The sequence below is a fragment of the Corvus hawaiiensis genome, chromosome 3 (genome assembly GCF_020740725.1).
Source record: "Corvus hawaiiensis isolate bCorHaw1 chromosome 3, bCorHaw1.pri.cur, whole genome shotgun sequence".
NCBI lineage: Eukaryota > Metazoa > Chordata > Aves > Passeriformes > Corvidae > Corvus > Corvus hawaiiensis.
In genome coordinates this window covers 108,059,216-108,076,297 of record NC_063215.1, presented here as the reverse complement: position 1 = coordinate 108,076,297, position 17,082 = coordinate 108,059,216, and the positions used below count along the sequence as shown (strand labels likewise).

Genomic DNA, 17,082 nt, shown 5'->3' with positions numbered 1-17,082 from the left:
GGCTGGCAATGCTCTTCCTAATGCAGCCCAGGATACCATTGGGAATGTGCCACAAGGACACTGCTGGCTGCCCCACACGGGTCCCTCAGGACATCTCACGGCTCCCAAAGAGGCTTCAGGCCTGAGCTGGCACCAGAGCGCAGGGGCCTGTCTGCGGCCATGGGTCACAAAGCTGCCGATCCCCCACAGCGGCTGCACACCAGGAACGGTGGTGAGCAGTGGAAAACCATGAAAGGTTGGAATATCTTCTGATTCCCCTGGCTAATATTAGAAACGAGAACAAATGGAGGCTGTGAGCTGAAGAGTGCATCTGCTAGAGCGAGCTGCTTTTTGGTAACGTGGTAATGTTGTGCTGTGTGTTGGTACCATTTCTCTGGTGATTAATTGTCTTCATCAAGGGCTGTAGCAGGATGGGTGGCAGGAAGGCTAAAAGCATGTCATGTCAGCGCTAATATTATTACTGCAAATGCACCATTAATCAAGAATTACAGTGCAGCAATGTCAGGCCCATGGCCCTGGGGTGGTTCCAGCCCTGCACCCACCCTCCATCCACCCAATTGGCTTCAGTGACAGCTGTGCTGGCTCCCAGCAGTTTTGGGGCTCTGAGACTGCCCTGTTCTCAGTGTTGCTGGAGAACCAGTTGAAGCCAGATGCACACAAGTTTGGCCTATTTCCAGTTCCTTTCCAGCTTTGGTGTCACACTGATCTGAAATGCCCACACCATAAAATCTAAATTCTTATCCTTTGCCCATACTTCCTTTCCTTGAGGTGCAGGTTTCTATCAGTCTGATAACACTTACTTATTTTAAATTATAAACAAACATTAAAATCATCAGCTAACTGGATGAGACTTTGCTTTCTTATTTGATCCTGGAGCAACTTGTATGTGCCCAACCTAATTTCTACCCTCAGTACTAATACAACGGATTAGATAATTTCCATGTTTTACAATAGCAATCAGCAGTTAATCCAAACAACATAATTGCAATTAATTATAGGCTGGATGAAACAGTGCAGTGCTGCATCAGTTTGTGGAGACCATCCTCTAAACCTGTGGCACCAATGGTAGACTGCAAATGTTTGTATTTCCGAGCTTGATTTCTCCATTAGTACATGTAAATTTCTGTTGATGCTATTGATGCTCTCTTTCCAGAATCCCATTGCTCTTGGAATCTCTGTGTTCTCAATTAATAGGTCATTTTCCTTCCCCATTCACTACCAAGACTTCTTTTTTGTGACGAGGTTTTCTGTGGTGTTCATGTGGCCTGCTTATGTCTTTGCTCTGATCGTCGCAACACTGTGCTTGGTAGGTCCATTTATCCTAAAAATAAAGATTGTATCTGTGGTATCTTGCTCCATGGTGACACAGAGCCCCCAGTGCTCAAGTGACATGGGATTGTTTGTGCTGGAAGGGGGTTTGTGGTGCTGAACCACAAGCTACACCTGTGTAGGCATGGGGCTGGTTGTGGTGTAAAAGTGAAAGCACCTCACTTCCTAATGAGGAGTCATTTCAGGTGTGTTTTGCTCCTAAGCACTTTCTGTACAATCTTTTCCCTTCCTGAGGTATTTTCTCCAAACTGCACACTTTTATCAGTGCTAAGCTTTCCTCACACTATACTGGCATCTGCTCCAGGACCTGATGCTATCGAGTGGCCAGCAGTTGCATTTTTTGCTAGCATACTCTGGCCCCAGCAGCCCTTTTGTGATTGTAATGAGCCCCTCTGCCTTCGGTTTTACTCACACCTTTAGACACTTTACTGAGCCTCCATGTGTCCTTGATCTGGCTTCTAGGCCTCTGCCTGACTTTAAGTAATGTCTCTCCAGATATTTTGAATATCACCGTATCTTCTCACAGCAATTTTCTGCACAGAATTTAACTGTCTCCCTATTGCTCCTCCCTACTGACACCCATGAATTAGAACAATTCTTTTTCAAAATTCCCCGTTCCTCCTCATTCCTGGTTTTCACTTCTCTTCTGACACCCTGCCCTGCTCTCACCAGGGACATCGTTCCAGAGCTTTCAGGAAGGACAGCCCTCACAGCCCTGCTGTCAGGCACTGGCCCTCTCTGGCCCACACATTAGCTGGGACTCCAGAGGATAAGTCCAGGTGGTCAGGAATAACCTGTGCAGGAGGCAGTAGGGATGGAGACTTTTGCAAAGAGCCCCTCTTTGCCATGTCATGCTCAGACAGCTCCCCATCCTCCTCAGTACACAAGCAGGTGCAGAAATCTGCCCCTGATCCCCATTTGTTGGCCCTAAGGTGTGCGTCATCGCCTCCCGCAAAGCATGGTCAAGATCCCAAATCTGTGCACAAAATGATAACATTTATTGAAAGAGTAAATTTTTTTTTAATACAAAAGAAAGCTCTGTACATAGTACTGTGATTACTTCCACATCCTTCCAGAAACACAACCCTGGAAACTGGAGGGAAAAAAAAAATAATCCCACACACACTTATGCGTACACACACACACACACACGCGCACACACACCCCTCAAACCAGTAAAATGAACTAAAAATGTCACCACACAATAAATGCCATTTCATCCCTGATACACAAGTGTTCTTACAAGTCTGCACTTAAATAAAATACACCATTAGCGTTTAACCAGCAGTTGCCTTTGGGGAGCCAGGGAGGGGACACAGTCAGACACCCTGTAGCAGCAGGGGCTCTCCTGCCATTCTGGCCCAACAGCTCTGCTCCACAGTGCCAGCAGAAGCAAAGCAGAGCAAAGCCAGGCCACACTGATGTGCTGGGGCAAAGGACAACACAAACTCTGACCCCCACGCTTCTCCCTGGATGAACTCCTAAGTACCTACATTGTTTTGGAAGCATCACTGAGCAGTTTTCCTACACCAAGCCACGGGACACGGCTCAGCACTCCCACATGCTCTGAGCTGCAGGGTTTGCATCACTCTTAGAGCAAGAATTCTATGGGGGGGCAGCATGCAATGTCACCCTCACCAGATGGGCCACCACACTCCCCACAAGCCCTTCCCAGGCTGCTAACAGATCAAGGGCTGAAAGACCCTTCTGGGAATTCTTTGCGCTGGGAGCTTGGAGGGGACCTGTCCGCATCTGTGTGCTGCAGAACGGCTGTAGAAGGGGAACTGCAGCCCAGATCGTCAGCCAGGAGTTCAGGAGATGCTGCCTGCACAGCAAGCAGGGAGAACAGGGATTAGCCACTGCTGGTCACTCACCACAGGGAGGAGTGGGGATGCCCATATCCCTTAGGCAGTCACAGGCAGCACTGCTCTGCACCAAGAGCAGTGACACAACAGCTGTAGGTCCCTGGACCAGAAGGGAACAGGGTGGTGGTAAGAAAACCCAGCCCACCTCTGGCTCCTGGGCACACTGCAAACTCCCTGCTTCTGAGAAATGGGTTTCCCACTTCCAGAGACGAGCCACTGCTTCACTTGCCTTCTGCCCATTAAGCCCAAAATCGTGGGTATGAAGTCCTCATTACAGATAAGTAGGAAACAAGCATCCCACTCGGTTCAGCTTGATCCCTGGCACATGCTGGTGGATGGAGAGTGCAGCTTAAACGCTAATGCTGAGGGAACATGTCCAAGGTTACAATACAAACTCAAAAGCAAGGCCCCTTTCCTGCCTCCATGCCCGCCCACCCACCCCTCTCCCATCCCCCTGGTACAAACCCCATTAAAACTGTACAGGAGCCAAACTTTTATTCCTTAAAGAATTACATAAATACTGAGTTTAACACTTAGAAAAATAAAGTAATTTTCTTTTTTTTCTTTTTTTTTTTTTTCTCCAAGGCTTCTTTTGTCTTTAACTTAAAAAAAAAAAAAAAAAGTTACAGTAGCTGCTTCTTCCCCTAAGGATTCAGCAGCTTCTCTCACTTGCTCACTCTCCCTCCAGGGACAGGGCTAGGTAGCAGAGCCATTCACAGCAACTCCCATGCAGGACCAAGCATGCCCCAGCCCTTCTCCCCCAGCCTAGCTGAGCCTGTACAGGCATCACAGCTGCTCCCCCACAGCCCAGGATGGCCTGCAGGTCACCCTGGTGCTCAGAGGAAGAGCCTGCCACCTGCCCAGCAGCTCAGTGCCCCATGGGCTCTTCCCTTTGACATTTGAGTTGTTTCTCCACCTTGCATCAGACACAGAAATTTAGAAAGCGCTGGCTGGAGCTGCAGGGGGATGTAGGAAAGACCCAGCCACGTTCCCCTGGGTGTATGGAGTCCAGAAGCAGTGCGAGGGCTGAGAGTGTGGGGCTGAGCAGAGCACAGGGCCCCTGAGGAGCTCTCCAGGGCACCTTTGTGTTCCTGGGCATCTACCGACCACCTCATCCGTGCAAGGGCAGCCGCCGGGGCAGGGCCAGTCAGGCTGAAAATCTGCCAGGCAGCCCAGCGAGGAGGCACTGAGGGTGGAGGGCTCACTGTAGTGCATACAAGGAGGACAGGGCCACGTGCCACCGGCTGTGCCCAGCCCCCCGGGGAGAGGGCATGCAGGCCCAGAGATGCACATGCAAGCTGGCCCCTCTCTCCTGTCCGGAGCCCAGGGTGAGTTGCTGCGGCCAGGACCTGTCACCCCCACAAAGGCACATTGCTGAGGCCAGCAGCACAGCCACAACCCACTCTGCTCCAAGCTGCACCTGCACGATGGCTCCGGGTCTAAGCTGAGCCCCACGCAGAGTAAATACTCATGGGCAAGGTGACTCAGAGCACCCAGAAGGAGCCAGAGCCTCCAGCTGGGAATGGCCTGCAATATTTATTTACAGTGCAGAGCAATCCTCCCCTCAAGAGACAAGTTTCTTTGGCTGGCGTGAGACAAGCACAGCTATTGCAGCATCCAAATGCCCCAAGCCCTGCATGGCCCCAGCACGGCTCCACCCCGGGTGGGTCCTGCAGCCCCACGCGCATGCCTGTGTGTGTGGGGGTGGGTGAGTGCGTGTGTGTGTGTGCATGTGTGGATGAAGGAAACGTGAAAAGGCAACAATAAATAACTGGTGCAGTCTGTACGAGAAGGAGTTGCTGCCAGCCCCGACACTGGCACGACAAGCCAGAAACAGAAGGCCGGCAGCAGAGGCCTCTCAGTCACTCTTGGCGCTGTGTGAGGTGTCCAAGTTGACCACCTGCAGCTCCGTCAGGCTGCTGCCACTGCTGCTCTGCTGCCCGATGACAGCCATCTAGAGAGAGAAGGGAGGAGGAACCACTGGGGGACAGCACACCCTGAGACCCTGTGTGCCAGCAGCCTGGGGGGCACTGTCCTTCCCGGGCACCTGTCCAAGGAGGACAAGACTCCCTCACCCAAGACCGCTTTCCCAGACCTGAGGATTGATCCTACCCAGACAGGTCTGCCCAGACACCCAAAGGATGTGCAGGCAGAAGAAGAGCAAGAACAACCCCTGAACACCTACAAGTACTACTCTGTGCCTACCTGGTGAAGCTGGACAGCTGAGACTGGGATCTGAACCGTGCCTGATGGGGCCGTCAGGAACACCTGGGGGACGCCACCTGCCACAGAGAGAAGCACAAATGACACTGTCCCTTAAGCAGTGCTCCCCCATGGATCCTTTCTCTGAGCTCCATGGAGCTACTTAAGGACAAGCTGCCTATTTGCACACATGGAGACATTCCAGAAGAAAGCCACATGCACTAGTTTTCCAAGTGCTGGGAGAAGCCAGCACAAGGCCTCAATCCAAGTCGTGTCCATGTGGCTTCATGCTACTTTGCCCCCTCATGCAAGCACATATCCTCTCCAGAGCCTCCTGGCTCCCTCTGCTGCCTGCCCCACATGCTGCCCATCCCAGAAACCCTCAGCCATTTTACCCATCAACAGCTCATACAATCCTTTGCACAAGAGAATGGCAAGACCTAAAAACACACACTGAGCACCGCCCTTGCCAGGCCTTTGTGGAGCCACTAGGACTGCTGCGAAGAAAACCCTTTGCAATTAACATACAGCATAAATACACGTGGGATGAGAAAAACCTGGGTGTCAGTGCACTCTCAGGGAGCAGTGACCTGGACAGCTGCCTTACCCTGATCCTGGACCTGGCCGTGGGACACCTGCATCGCTGAGGGCGCCTGTGGGAAAGCGTTGAGCACCGCGAGCCCGCCGTCGGCGAGGCCGGAGGTGGGCGCGTACATCACCGCGTGCGGGCTGGGGTACATCATGTGGCCGCCCACGGTGGTTGGCACAGACGACGTCATGATGGTCGCTGGGAGGGTCACTGCCACCAGGACAGACGACACGTGAGCACACAAATGGAACCTGCCACGCTCACCTGCCTGCTCAGCACCTCTACCCCAGCCATGCTGTGCTGAAGCACGGTGCATGGAGATACTCATCTTTGTCTCCCAAGCTCTTGGGCAAAAGCCCCAGAGATCAAGCAGGAGAGCTCAAACCTCTCCTTTCATGAGTATGAAGGGACAGGGAAACACAGGAGCCAAACATCCCAGGACTAAATTCAACTTGTATCTTGCTTCCGTGAGGAGCCCTTAACACAGCTGTTGAACTAGATTCAGCCTGCATCCAGGTATCTGAACTCAGATTTTGCTGACAAAGAGATGTCTTCTGCATAGACAGTAAAAGTCTCAAGCAGATGTGAGCCAATGCCTTGTGCTAGAGGCAATGTTGGCTCACTAAGAAACCCCCTGAGAACTGAGCAACCAGTTCCCAGCTCCATGCTGCAAGTGAGAGCAGATAGTGTATCTGGAGAGGCTCTGAAATCCCTCAGAAGGTGCCCTAGGCCCAGCAGCATCTACTGAGATACAGTGTAGCACAGGAGCTGGCAACAGGGATGAATACACCCGGGGAAGCTGTCAGAAAGGCTTGGATAAGTCAGCCTGAAGAAGGAAGCTGGGCAGGGAGCAGGCATGAGGCCTCCTGGTGCGGGTGGTTTTCAGCAGTGGTTAGGAAGGCAGACAGAAGGTGGTTACCAATACCTGTTCCGCTGGAAGAGGTCTGGGTAAGGTCAGTGCTGCTGTCACTAGAGGGAGACGTTTGCTGCGGTGCCTGGTGCACCTGGATTGCCTGGACTGGAACCTGCTGAGCCATGGTACCACCTGGGGAGAGAGAGGAGCCCATGAGCCTGTGGCTCCACAGGGATACAGGAGCTCTGGGCCACTTGAAAGCCCCCCAGTTCTTCTCTGGCTGCACACGGCTCCACAGCACCACTCTGTGCTGCACTGGGGGAGGCTACCCAAAAGCAGTTCATGGCAGAAACCAGAGACCAAAACCTGCTCCTTCCTGGCACATGGGCCAAGAAGGGCTTAACTGGCCTACAAAGCTCCAAGAGTGAAGAAAAGGCCACAACAGCTTTTGCCCAACTCTCAGCCATGGTTCAGGAACATTCGGGACCTTCCTTGTCATTCCTGACTCCACCAAAACACAGAATAGATGTTGGGAGGAGAGGGCCCAGCCTTCTCTCCCCAGGGCTTAGCCAGCCCTGCAAGCATCACCTTACTGCACCGAGTGGAACCACAAGAGCCCAAATGCCCACACCAGCTGGGCTCTGCTGCCTTCACACTCTGGAGCCCAGCTCCATCCTCCACAGGGCACTCAGGGTGCAGCTCTCACCCCACCTGTGACCTTAAGGACAGTAAAGTGCCCTACACAGGGATTAGAGAGCACCTGGTCTCAAGGTGTGCATCCCAGAGCTGCAGGGGCCACACAGCCTCTGTCCCAGACCACTCCCTGCAAAGTACTTCAGATCCAGAAACAGAGCTTGGCACAGAAAGCTCTCCTAAGGCTGAAGTCCTGCCTCCAGAGGGAAGAGCCAGAGAGCTCTTCCAGAAGGGATGCCAGAGAGCAAGAATCACTGGTCACCTTGCTCAGACTGGGCATTTCCCCACACATCACACCCCAGAGACACACATCAGTTATTCTCCTAGCTCCGCCAGATCACAAGGGAAATCCAGTGCCCTTGAATGGAAGCCTGATGTCTTCCAGGGCCCCCAGGAGCCTTAAGCATTCCAAGAAAGCACAGAAGTTATCAGAGTAATGGACTTGGGCACAAACAGGCAGGACACAAGAAATACTGTGTCACTCAGATGATGGATGCAAAGGAGAGCCTAGCTCTACTCTGAAACTCCATCCAGGAACATGTCCAGCCCCAGAACAAACACCTGGAGAGCCTTAACTCAGAACAAGAAGAAATTCCTACAAAGGACAATGCACACAAGGCAGCACAGCAGCACCACTCCTCTATTCTGGGTCTCCCCTAACCTATCCTCTGCACCGTAGTTCGGTGGCTGACTGCAGACACAAACACAGAAGCAAGGGCAGCTGCTCAGAGCCAAAAGCCAGCACTCAATAAACAACCACTGGGCACCTGAGCCCCTGTGCTATCCCTCCACCACTTCCAGCAGCACAGTTCAGCCTCAGCACAGCTGCACTAAGGACCTGTCTCCTCTCCATTTGTTAGCCACAGGCCAAGCCCTGGGGCATGAGACTGAAAATCCGCTGCTTCTCTTGGTCTGCATCCCCCAGGATGCTGCTCCTGCCTATGTCAAGCATCTTCTGCCCTGTCTTCCCATCTCTCCCCAGCAGCCACAGCCAGGGTTCCCTGTGCTCTGCCTCCTCTGTGCTCCCACCTCAGGGGTCAGCTCTGTGGCCAGGCCCAGGACCCCCACAGACACCTCCATCCCCCCATCTCTAGCAAGTGGAGGAGAAGCGAGTGCTGACCTGTCAGCGACACAATCTGCCCTCCAGCTCTGGCAGGGAAGTGGAAGACTGTCTGCTGTGCCTGCTGCAGCTGTCCAGCTGTACCCGTGACCACCTGGCCCTGCTGGCTGGAAAGAGCCAGGGAGTGCGGCTGTAACTGAGTGAGAGGAATGGTAGGGGTCCCCGGAGAAAGGGAAGCACCTGCCGAGAGGAGGGAGAAAGAAAGGCTTTGTCACCACCAGCTCTTTTCACTCCCTCCAGGCTTCTTGGTGCTGCCCTGGGGTTCCAGCTCAGCTCCCTGCCACCTCCCAGCAGCAGGGCCAGCTGGTAGCACTCTAAAGAACCAGTCACTACATGACCCTTCTCCAGCCACTGGCCTGGCTGGGTTTGAGCACAGAATCACAGCCAGGCTCACCTTACAGCAGCAACCACTCTGCTTCCCTTCTGCCACTAGGTCCCCTCTCCCCTGGAGAGAACAGCAACAGACTCCAGGTGCAAAGATGGACGGATGCAGTCCTCAGTCCCTAAAGGCACTGACCTGACATGAGGGTGAAGCCAGTGGGTATCGGCATGAGGCCCCCAGACGTCACTGCACTGGCTCCAGTAGTCTTCAGCACTGTCCCGTTGGCACTGGTGACGGCATTGGGGCTGATGCTGGCAGACACTGGCGCCAGGTAATTAGTGATGGGGAATGACGGGCCACTGCTGACCTGCATGGAGGTCGAGGTGGTCGGGGCTGTCTGGATGGACGTTGTTCCCGGCAGGTTGGTGACGGTGAACGCGGGTTTCAGGGCATCCTGCAAAAGGAAAGATTGTGACAGCTTGGACCAGCCCATGAGACATCTGCCCATGAGACCAAACCAGGCTCCGTAGGCTGCATCCCCTTGCCAAACCATACCCCCCACAGCCTGCTGCCAGCACATGGAGCAGAGCCAGGGGAGCAGAGAAGAGTTGCTTGTACAAACATGAGGAGAGCTGGAGGGAGCTCAGCATAAACTTTGGAGGCAGGCCCAGGGCCACACAGGTCCCCTGAGAGCCTTCCCCACAACACACCAGGGGACAAAGCAACCCTTCCCCTCCCCAGGAGTCCCCAAAATGTCTAAGAGGAGAATAGCCTCTTTTTGGCACACACTAGGCAAAAGCAGCCCTTGCAGGGACAAACATAAAGGCATGCAGTCTCCTGTCAGGAACACACACCACTTCCCTTAAGGCAGGAAACACACGACCAAGAACAAGCTGAGAGCTGGGTCTTAAAGGCAGCTGTACACTGGAAGTGACAGGGGAGAGGTGACTAAAGGCAAACCTGGACACCAGGGAGGCCCAAACCCAGCCCTGATGGCAGCTTTGGCAGGTCCTGGGGAATGCCTCCACGCTTCTCCTGGAGCGGAGGCCAGGAGAACCTGACTGTAGGAAGCACCTATTTGCCAATCCACTGCCAGGAGATGGGCATGAGGCAAATGCTTCCAAAGGACCCCATGTGTTCACTACAGCCAGCACAGTCCTGCAAGGAGCGTCAGAGCTCCGTGCCTGTCCAAGGACAGCATTGCCAAGAGGAGCTGAGCACCAGGAAAAGGGCTCTGTGCTGGGTCAACACTAGCCTGAGAGACTGGCATCCCAGATCTGGGAACAAGGGAGGAATGTGTGTGCCAGGCTGCAGTAACATGCTAGTTTCCACAGCCACAAAGCATGTGGCTGGATGTGCCTTGGATCTGCAGGAACCAACCAAGCCCAGCATGATTCCTGCTGCCTCTGGCAGTCACACTTCACCTAATGTGCCTCCATCCCCAAAATCCCCTTTGGAATACCCAGGGTGCCCATGACTCCTCTCCTGCCCTGCTCATCTGGCCAAGAACGCACTGAGAATGCGCTGCTTCACAGGAACCCATGTCACAGACCACAGGTGACCTGCTGTCCCCATGCCCTGACACAGCTGCCAGCATGCCTGGGAAGAGTTAAGGCTGCCACACTCCCACCCCTCCCACTGCAGCTGGTGGGCCCAGCTCTCCCACGTGCTAAGCCTTGTTCCCAGCTTGTCAAGCTGCCAGGAGCAAGGAATTCACAGCTCAACGAACAGCTAAAAAAGGGAAGGCAGCCCATTTTGGACAGGGGGATCCAATCCCAGGCACTCAGTCGTGCCCCAGGGCCCAGGGAGGGAGGAGAGCAACACCCCTCTGCCTTGGCACCAAAGTCCCTGAAGTCCAAATTAGAAGAGGCACGTGATAACAGAGCAAAGCCCAGCAGAGGCACTTTCCATTAGCTCAACCACAAACTCCTGCCATCCCACATGGGACATGGGAGGCTGTGGGTGCCCTCCCCACGTGGGTGACAGGGCAGAGCTCTCCCCAGCCCACTAGTGAGCCAGAGCAGAGTTGGGCAGGACAGGTGCTGTTCCCAGTTGGAAAAGCCAGGGTTCCTCATCCCCAGCTACAGCCCTAAAGCAGCATACCCGTGAGATACAGCCCAAAGCAGCCAGGGCACTTAGCACCCAGTCATACTCCATACTCCCAGGCCTGGAGAAAGCATCCTAGAAAGTTCCTAGAAGCACAAGGACAAACCTCAGTATAAAGCAAAGGTGCTTGGGAAAGATGCTGTGACAACAAACTTGAATCATGCACATCCCATCTCTGCCCTCCCTATTCTGACACAGGCGAGACTCGGATTCCTCCCATCTTTATTGTGTTTCTCTTGGGCTGCAGCAACAGCTCCCAATACAGAAAGAGAGCTGGGAGAAACTTGAGATTGGACACCCATTGCCATCTCCTCATGACTGTCTGATATGCCTCAGCAATGCCCTGGGCACCCTGCAAAGCCCAGACTACATGCATAAGGCAAGTCATGGGTCACTTCAGCAGACATTACCTAAGGGGCCACGGACAAACCCTGAGGCAGACAGCAGCCCTGAAAGCCCTTCCCTTCCTGATCCAGCTGCATATCCATTCCCCACCACAGCTCAGTGCAAACCTCAGTGTGCAGAGCAGTGTCTGTGGAAGGAGTGTGCAGCAGGTGTCTGCCCAGACCCAGACCACTGCTTTGCAGCATAAGCCACAGGGCACAGACCAGGCCAGCTGATGCCCATCCTGGACCACAGTAGGGTCTTGGGGACAGAAATGATCCCACTCCACAGCTTTTAGGGACTGCCTGACGTGATGCTGTTCAGCACGGTCCCCTAGACAGAATTAATTACGCAGGTGTAGCATGACAACAGGCCTTGGAGGTATATAGGAATCCCAATCTGGTCTCCAACACCTGGCCTGCATTCCAGATGTGGCAGAAAGTCCCACATTCTCCCACTCCAGAAAGATGACCAGATCAGGGCTACTCCCATGCTCTCACCCCAATCCAGAGCCCCTGAGCTCCCTCCAAAATATCCTTTCCCACACAAGCACATGCAGGTGACTGCACACAGGCAGTGTCATTTGGGGCCTGCAAAAGATGAGAGAGGTATCATCATGTCCCAATCCCAGCACCACAGCAGGGAGTTTGGGTCCAGCACAGCAGGAGGATTTCAGAGCTGCTGATGGTGTAGCACGGAGGAATAACCAGCAGGGTGCTGACTGCAGGTGACAGCCTGGCCGCACTGTCTTCCCACTCCACTGCAGCACTGGACACAAGCAGGCTTTGTCCATACAGAGATCTGGGAAGCAGAGTTCACACAGGAAGGCCAGGGAGTCTTTTGGAGCATCCCATATGGCTGGACCTGATAGTCCAGGCACTGAATCTCCTGATAGTGAGGCACCTGAAACCCACCCCTGTGCACCACCCACTCCTCAGAAGACTTCTTGGTCTATCTGAATTGAGCTGGTCTCTGCTCGAGCACCAACCAGGCTTCCAGGCCTGCAGAAGGCACAACAGGACAGCCCCTGTCCCCAGCCCCAGGGCTTGCCACGACAAGAAGTCTCAGCTGGCCAGGGGTGGATTTAGTCAGAATGTCAAGAAGGAGACAGGGCCATAGGGCTCCTCCAGCCTCATGTCAAATGCTGGCTGTGGCCACAAGGCACCCCACACTAAGCACTAGCACTGGGATGGAGCTTTCAAGGTTGCATCAGATAGTGAGAAAAGAGAAGTTGTGTTAAGAAGGCCTCTGCAGATCAACTGCATCCCGAGGGCACAGTTCCCTTGGGGCCAACTAGCAGTACTTCCGGGAAGAGTACAAAGGGATATGATGTGGACAAGTCTCATACCAGGGACAGGTAATTTGTCTCATTACAAAATGCCCACAGGACTTGCCTTTTCATCCAGGAGAAGCCCAGGAGGCACAAGTCCTTACAAACACAGGCTGCACAAAGGAGAGACTGCTGCTGTTAGAAGGCTTCTTTGCCTACTGCATAGGGCTAGCACAGCTCACACTAGCAACCAGTGGCACCTAGGGAAGACATGCCAGACTGGGACAGCCAGGACTGGTGCTGGGGTCCCATCAGCAGGAACCATTCCTGGGGACTCTCCTGGGCTCCAGCACAGGGACTCCAACCACACGTTGGCCCACCACAGCTCCTCTGCCTGCAGGGATCTCTGGGGCTGCTGATGTTTCTCAGGGCTCAGCAGCAATAAGCTTTTGCTCGGTGCAGCACTGCACAGATGTGGGGAAGTGGACATTGAAGAATAGAGTGTACCCAGCAGCACCGTGACCAGAGCTGTTGTACACTTTTGTAGCAAGCCCGGTACCCACAACACAAGCACAGGTAGAGCAGGGCCGCTCTAATTCCCAGCACCCAGCGGAACTGCACACAGGCCTGGGAAGCTGTGGCAGAGCCCCAAATTCAGTATGTCATCCCAGCCTTGCACCACAAACCTCCCTGCCTCCCATCTCCAAGCACCTGTGGATCTGAGCACCAGCCTGCAAAGGAAGCAGCAGGGATATGGGACACAGCTTTGAGGAACAGCGCCAGGGAGTGCAGGGACAAGACGGGGCCCTTCCAGCAGAAAAGCTGGCTCTGCCCAACTCTGCACCCACAGCCAGGCCACCCTGGGCAAAAGGCCACAAGTAACACGGGCAGGCAAGGGCCAGCGTCTGCAGGGACAACAGGCAGGGAGCAGAAGTGGTCTGTCCAGCCAAATGTTTCCATTCCCCATGTCCTCCCTGCCCCCTTCCAAAACAGCACCAAAGCAAGAGACAGCTGCAGCTTATAAGGAATGTGAGGGGCCCTGCCAGGGACTCTGGCGAGGGAAACCAGGCCTTATAAGGCCATGGAGGCAGAATCAAATTTTTATCAATGAGTGTGAGAGCATGGAGACGCCTGGGGAGAGATAACAGTGCTGAAAGCTGGCCAGGGGGGTGGGCTGGGCCAGTGGGAAGCCACGCTGCAAGGGCCAGGACCAGGATACCTGCCACCCGCTTCCCTCCCCCTTTCAATCACCGCTACCATCAGCCAAGGAGCCAGCCAGACCTGAGATGACATGACACAAGCTCACTGCAGTCGCAGCAAAAGGGGACTCATGCTCAAGCTCCCCACGCTGCTATTTAAAGAGGGCTGGGGATGATCAGGGCTCCCAGCACAGCCCACACCTCCCTGGGTGCCCAGGAACATTACCTTGGTCTCCCCGCTGCTGTCTGATTCAGACACCTGGTAGGTGAGGTCTGTCTCCTCAAAACCAGTGGCACTCATGCGCTGGTCAGTGGTGGGGTCCGAGCGTGGGGGCGAGTCTGGGGAATTGAGGCATGTTTGGATCAACGCCTTCCCCGTCTCACTGGTGATCATGGGCTGCAGCTTCCGTGTGGCGAACGTGTACACATGGCCTGTCTCGCTGGCCACCAACAGCAGGACTTGAGTGCCAGTCAGCGTGGAGAGCTCATAGGCCTGCCAGCAGGACAAGGGAAGAATAGGGAGTCACAGGTGACAGGGACAACACACACTGCAGGACAAGCATCCCTGCATGTCCCCACGCTCCCAGAATGGCTTTCCTTCTTTTCACACCAGCTTCAGCTCCTAAAACCAACCCAAGACTAGCTCCCTCCCTACAGGTTGAACTGTCCCATGGTGTGCTCCCATCCCCTTTAGCACACCCTTAGGGGATGTGCCTGCCAAAAGGCCAGGAGTAGAGTGGTCCCCTCAGCACAGTAGTCTGAGAACATGGGAACACGGGATTATCTCCGTTCTGGAAATCCCACTGGCTTCTCCAGACATGTCTGGATGCCTCCCTCACCTCACGTCTCAGTGATGTTACTTGGCACATGTCTCTACTACCTCATTCCCCTCACCAACACCCCTTCCAGGCTCCGACCCAGATTTCCCTCTCAGGCTCCAGAGTTCTGAGCACAGCTGCACCCAAGCACCCCTGCAGCAAGGCCACCATGCCCCAGGTTAAGAATACCTGTGGACCAGGAAGTGACTCTTCATATGCCATCACTGCACACTCAGTAGTCTCACACAAACTCCTATAGACAGGATGGCCTCATTCTATGTCCCGTGGTCCCGTACATCCAGGATGTGCCCAGCAGCACCCCACACCCATTCCCACCTTCCTAGGGTGCACGATGCCGAGCTGAGCTGGGATGCAGCACTACCCAGTTGTTCAGAAGATGCTATGAGCAGCACCAGGGATGCAGATCAGCCAGCAGCATCCATAATCCCCCAAATTTCTAATCCGTCTTTGCACACCAGGAAACACGGATTGCACTCTGAACCGGCCGAGACGTGGCGTTGGTCGCTCCCGTGGCCGAAGCAGACAGTCCTACCAGGCCCTTGATAGGGCAGGGCAGTCCAGCTGTGCCACCCAACACTCGGTGTTTTTGTGGCGGCTCACAGCGAGGGGCCCGAGGGCGCCGGTCAGCTCCGGCCAGGGGCTGAACGCCGCACCGGGACGGGCCTCCCCGGGCACATCACACGCCTGGGGACCGCCAAGCACACCGACTTCCCCCGGCCCCGGGGGCTCCCGCTCCCGGCCGCCCAGCTCCCTGCCCGCAGCTCCGCCGGGGGCTCCCGCGCAGCCCCCCGGAAGGGGTTGGTGCCGGGGCCGCCCCCCCTGGTCCCGCCCGCGGGACGGGGAAGGCGCCGCCGTTTCCGGACACGGCCCGCCGGCCTGCTCCGCGCTCGGACCGGTCCGGGACTCCCACGGACAGGTGGGTACCGGCCGACATCCCCGCCCGGGCCAGGCCGCCCCCCCGCACCGGCCGGAGTCGCGGGGCCGCACCTTCTTCATGATGCCGGTCTTCCTCTTGCTAAAGGTGGTGTAGCGCCGCAGCTTGTTGTCGATGAACTCCATCTTGATCTTCACCCGGCCCCGCGTCTTCTTCCCGGGCTTGGCGCCGCTCACGGCCCCGCCGCCCCCGCCGCCGCTGTAGGCGGCCGCCGCCGCCGCTCCCGCCGCGGGCCCCGCCGCCGCCGCCGCCGCCGCCGCCTCGGCCAGGCCACGCTTCACGCCGCGCCGCTCGCCGCCCAGCTCCTCCTCCTCGGCCGACTCCGAGTCGCCCTCGCTGCCGCTGTACAGCGCCTCCCGCTCCAGGCGGCCCCCGGGCGCCCCCGCCGCCGCCCCGCCGCCGTTCGCCCCACGCGGCACCGGCGACCGGCCCAGCCCCGAGCCGCGGGCCAGCGCGGCGGCGGCGCCGTTCCCGGCCCCGGCCTGGCTCGGCAACATTGCGGCGGCGAGCGCGGGTCGGGTCGGGCCGGGTCAGGCCGGCCCCGCCATGTCCCCGCCGCGCTCCGCGCTCACGGCCCCGCTCCGCCGCCGCCCCCGCCGCGCCGCGCCGCCCCCATATAAAGCGATACAATGTTGCCTTTTATGGCGAAGGCGCTCCTTATATGGGGCGAGACGGCGCCCCGTCGGGAGGCGCCACCCCATTGGCTGGCGGCCGTCGAGCGCCGGCGCCCATTGGCCGCCAGTTGGCGTTTGATTTGCATGCGCTCGCGTCACTCCCGGGTTGAAACACGCAGGGCGGCTCTTAAAGGGACAGCGCGGCCGGCGCGGGGCGCGGGGCGCTCGGCCCGGGGGCTGCGGCGGGGCGGGGAGGCACCGGGGGCGGCGAATGAGTGCTGGGGCACCCCCGTTGCCAGCCCTGCCTCGGCCTCCCTTCCCACCGCCAGCTCCAGGCACGCGGGTCCTCGTAGGGGACACACCACGTGGCTCCAAGACTCCCTGCCTCGCCATCCTCGGGGTCGAGCCAGGAGGGGCTCCGCGCCACCCCGCCTGGCTCCCAGCGCTGCCACCAGCTGTTGCTCCAGGCAACTTTGCACCCCGGCTGTTGTCACAGCCTGCAAGGGACAACGTGCCGTCCATTTGTCTCTGGCGGCTGCAGAGGCACCCAGAGGGTCTGGGGGCCACGTGGGTGCTCGGGGGTGTGCAGGGCACGGAACTGAGCAGGTACGTCCACAAAACACATTGCTGAAGCACAGGCTGCTCTCTACCCAGAAGGAAAAGAGTTCCCATTTAATAGGAACCACCCCTCACCAGAGGAGGAGAGGAGGTGGTTCTGTACCACGGCCATCCCTGGGTGGGACACAGCACTTGTACAGGTGGG

General features: G+C 56.3%; 1 protein-coding gene across 4 annotated transcripts; it reads right to left on the bottom strand.

Moving 5' to 3' along the window:
• Positions 1-927: 927 nt before the first annotated feature.
• Positions 928-16,284, bottom strand: SRF (serum response factor). 4 transcript variants are annotated; one of them, XM_048299230.1, is made up of 8 exons: positions 15,759-16,284; positions 14,159-14,425; positions 9,169-9,427; positions 8,652-8,831; positions 6,911-7,030; positions 6,004-6,195; positions 5,400-5,476; positions 928-1,321 (listed from the first exon to the last, which is right to left on the bottom strand). In XM_048299230.1, the coding sequence occupies exons 1-8, from the start codon at positions 16,200-16,202 to the stop codon at positions 1,196-1,198; spliced, it is 1,665 nt and encodes a 554-aa protein (XP_048155187.1). In that variant the 5' UTR covers positions 16,203-16,284; the 3' UTR covers positions 928-1,195. The 4 variants fall into 4 exon arrangements, with proteins under 4 accessions (XP_048155187.1, XP_048155189.1, XP_048155188.1 ...); XM_048299231.1 differs by lacking the exon at positions 928-1,321 and adding an exon at positions 3,673-5,148 and having other exon boundaries at positions 15,759-16,281; XM_048299232.1 differs by lacking the exon at positions 8,652-8,831 and having other exon boundaries at positions 15,759-16,279.
• Between the last annotated feature and the right edge of the window lie 798 nt (positions 16,285-17,082).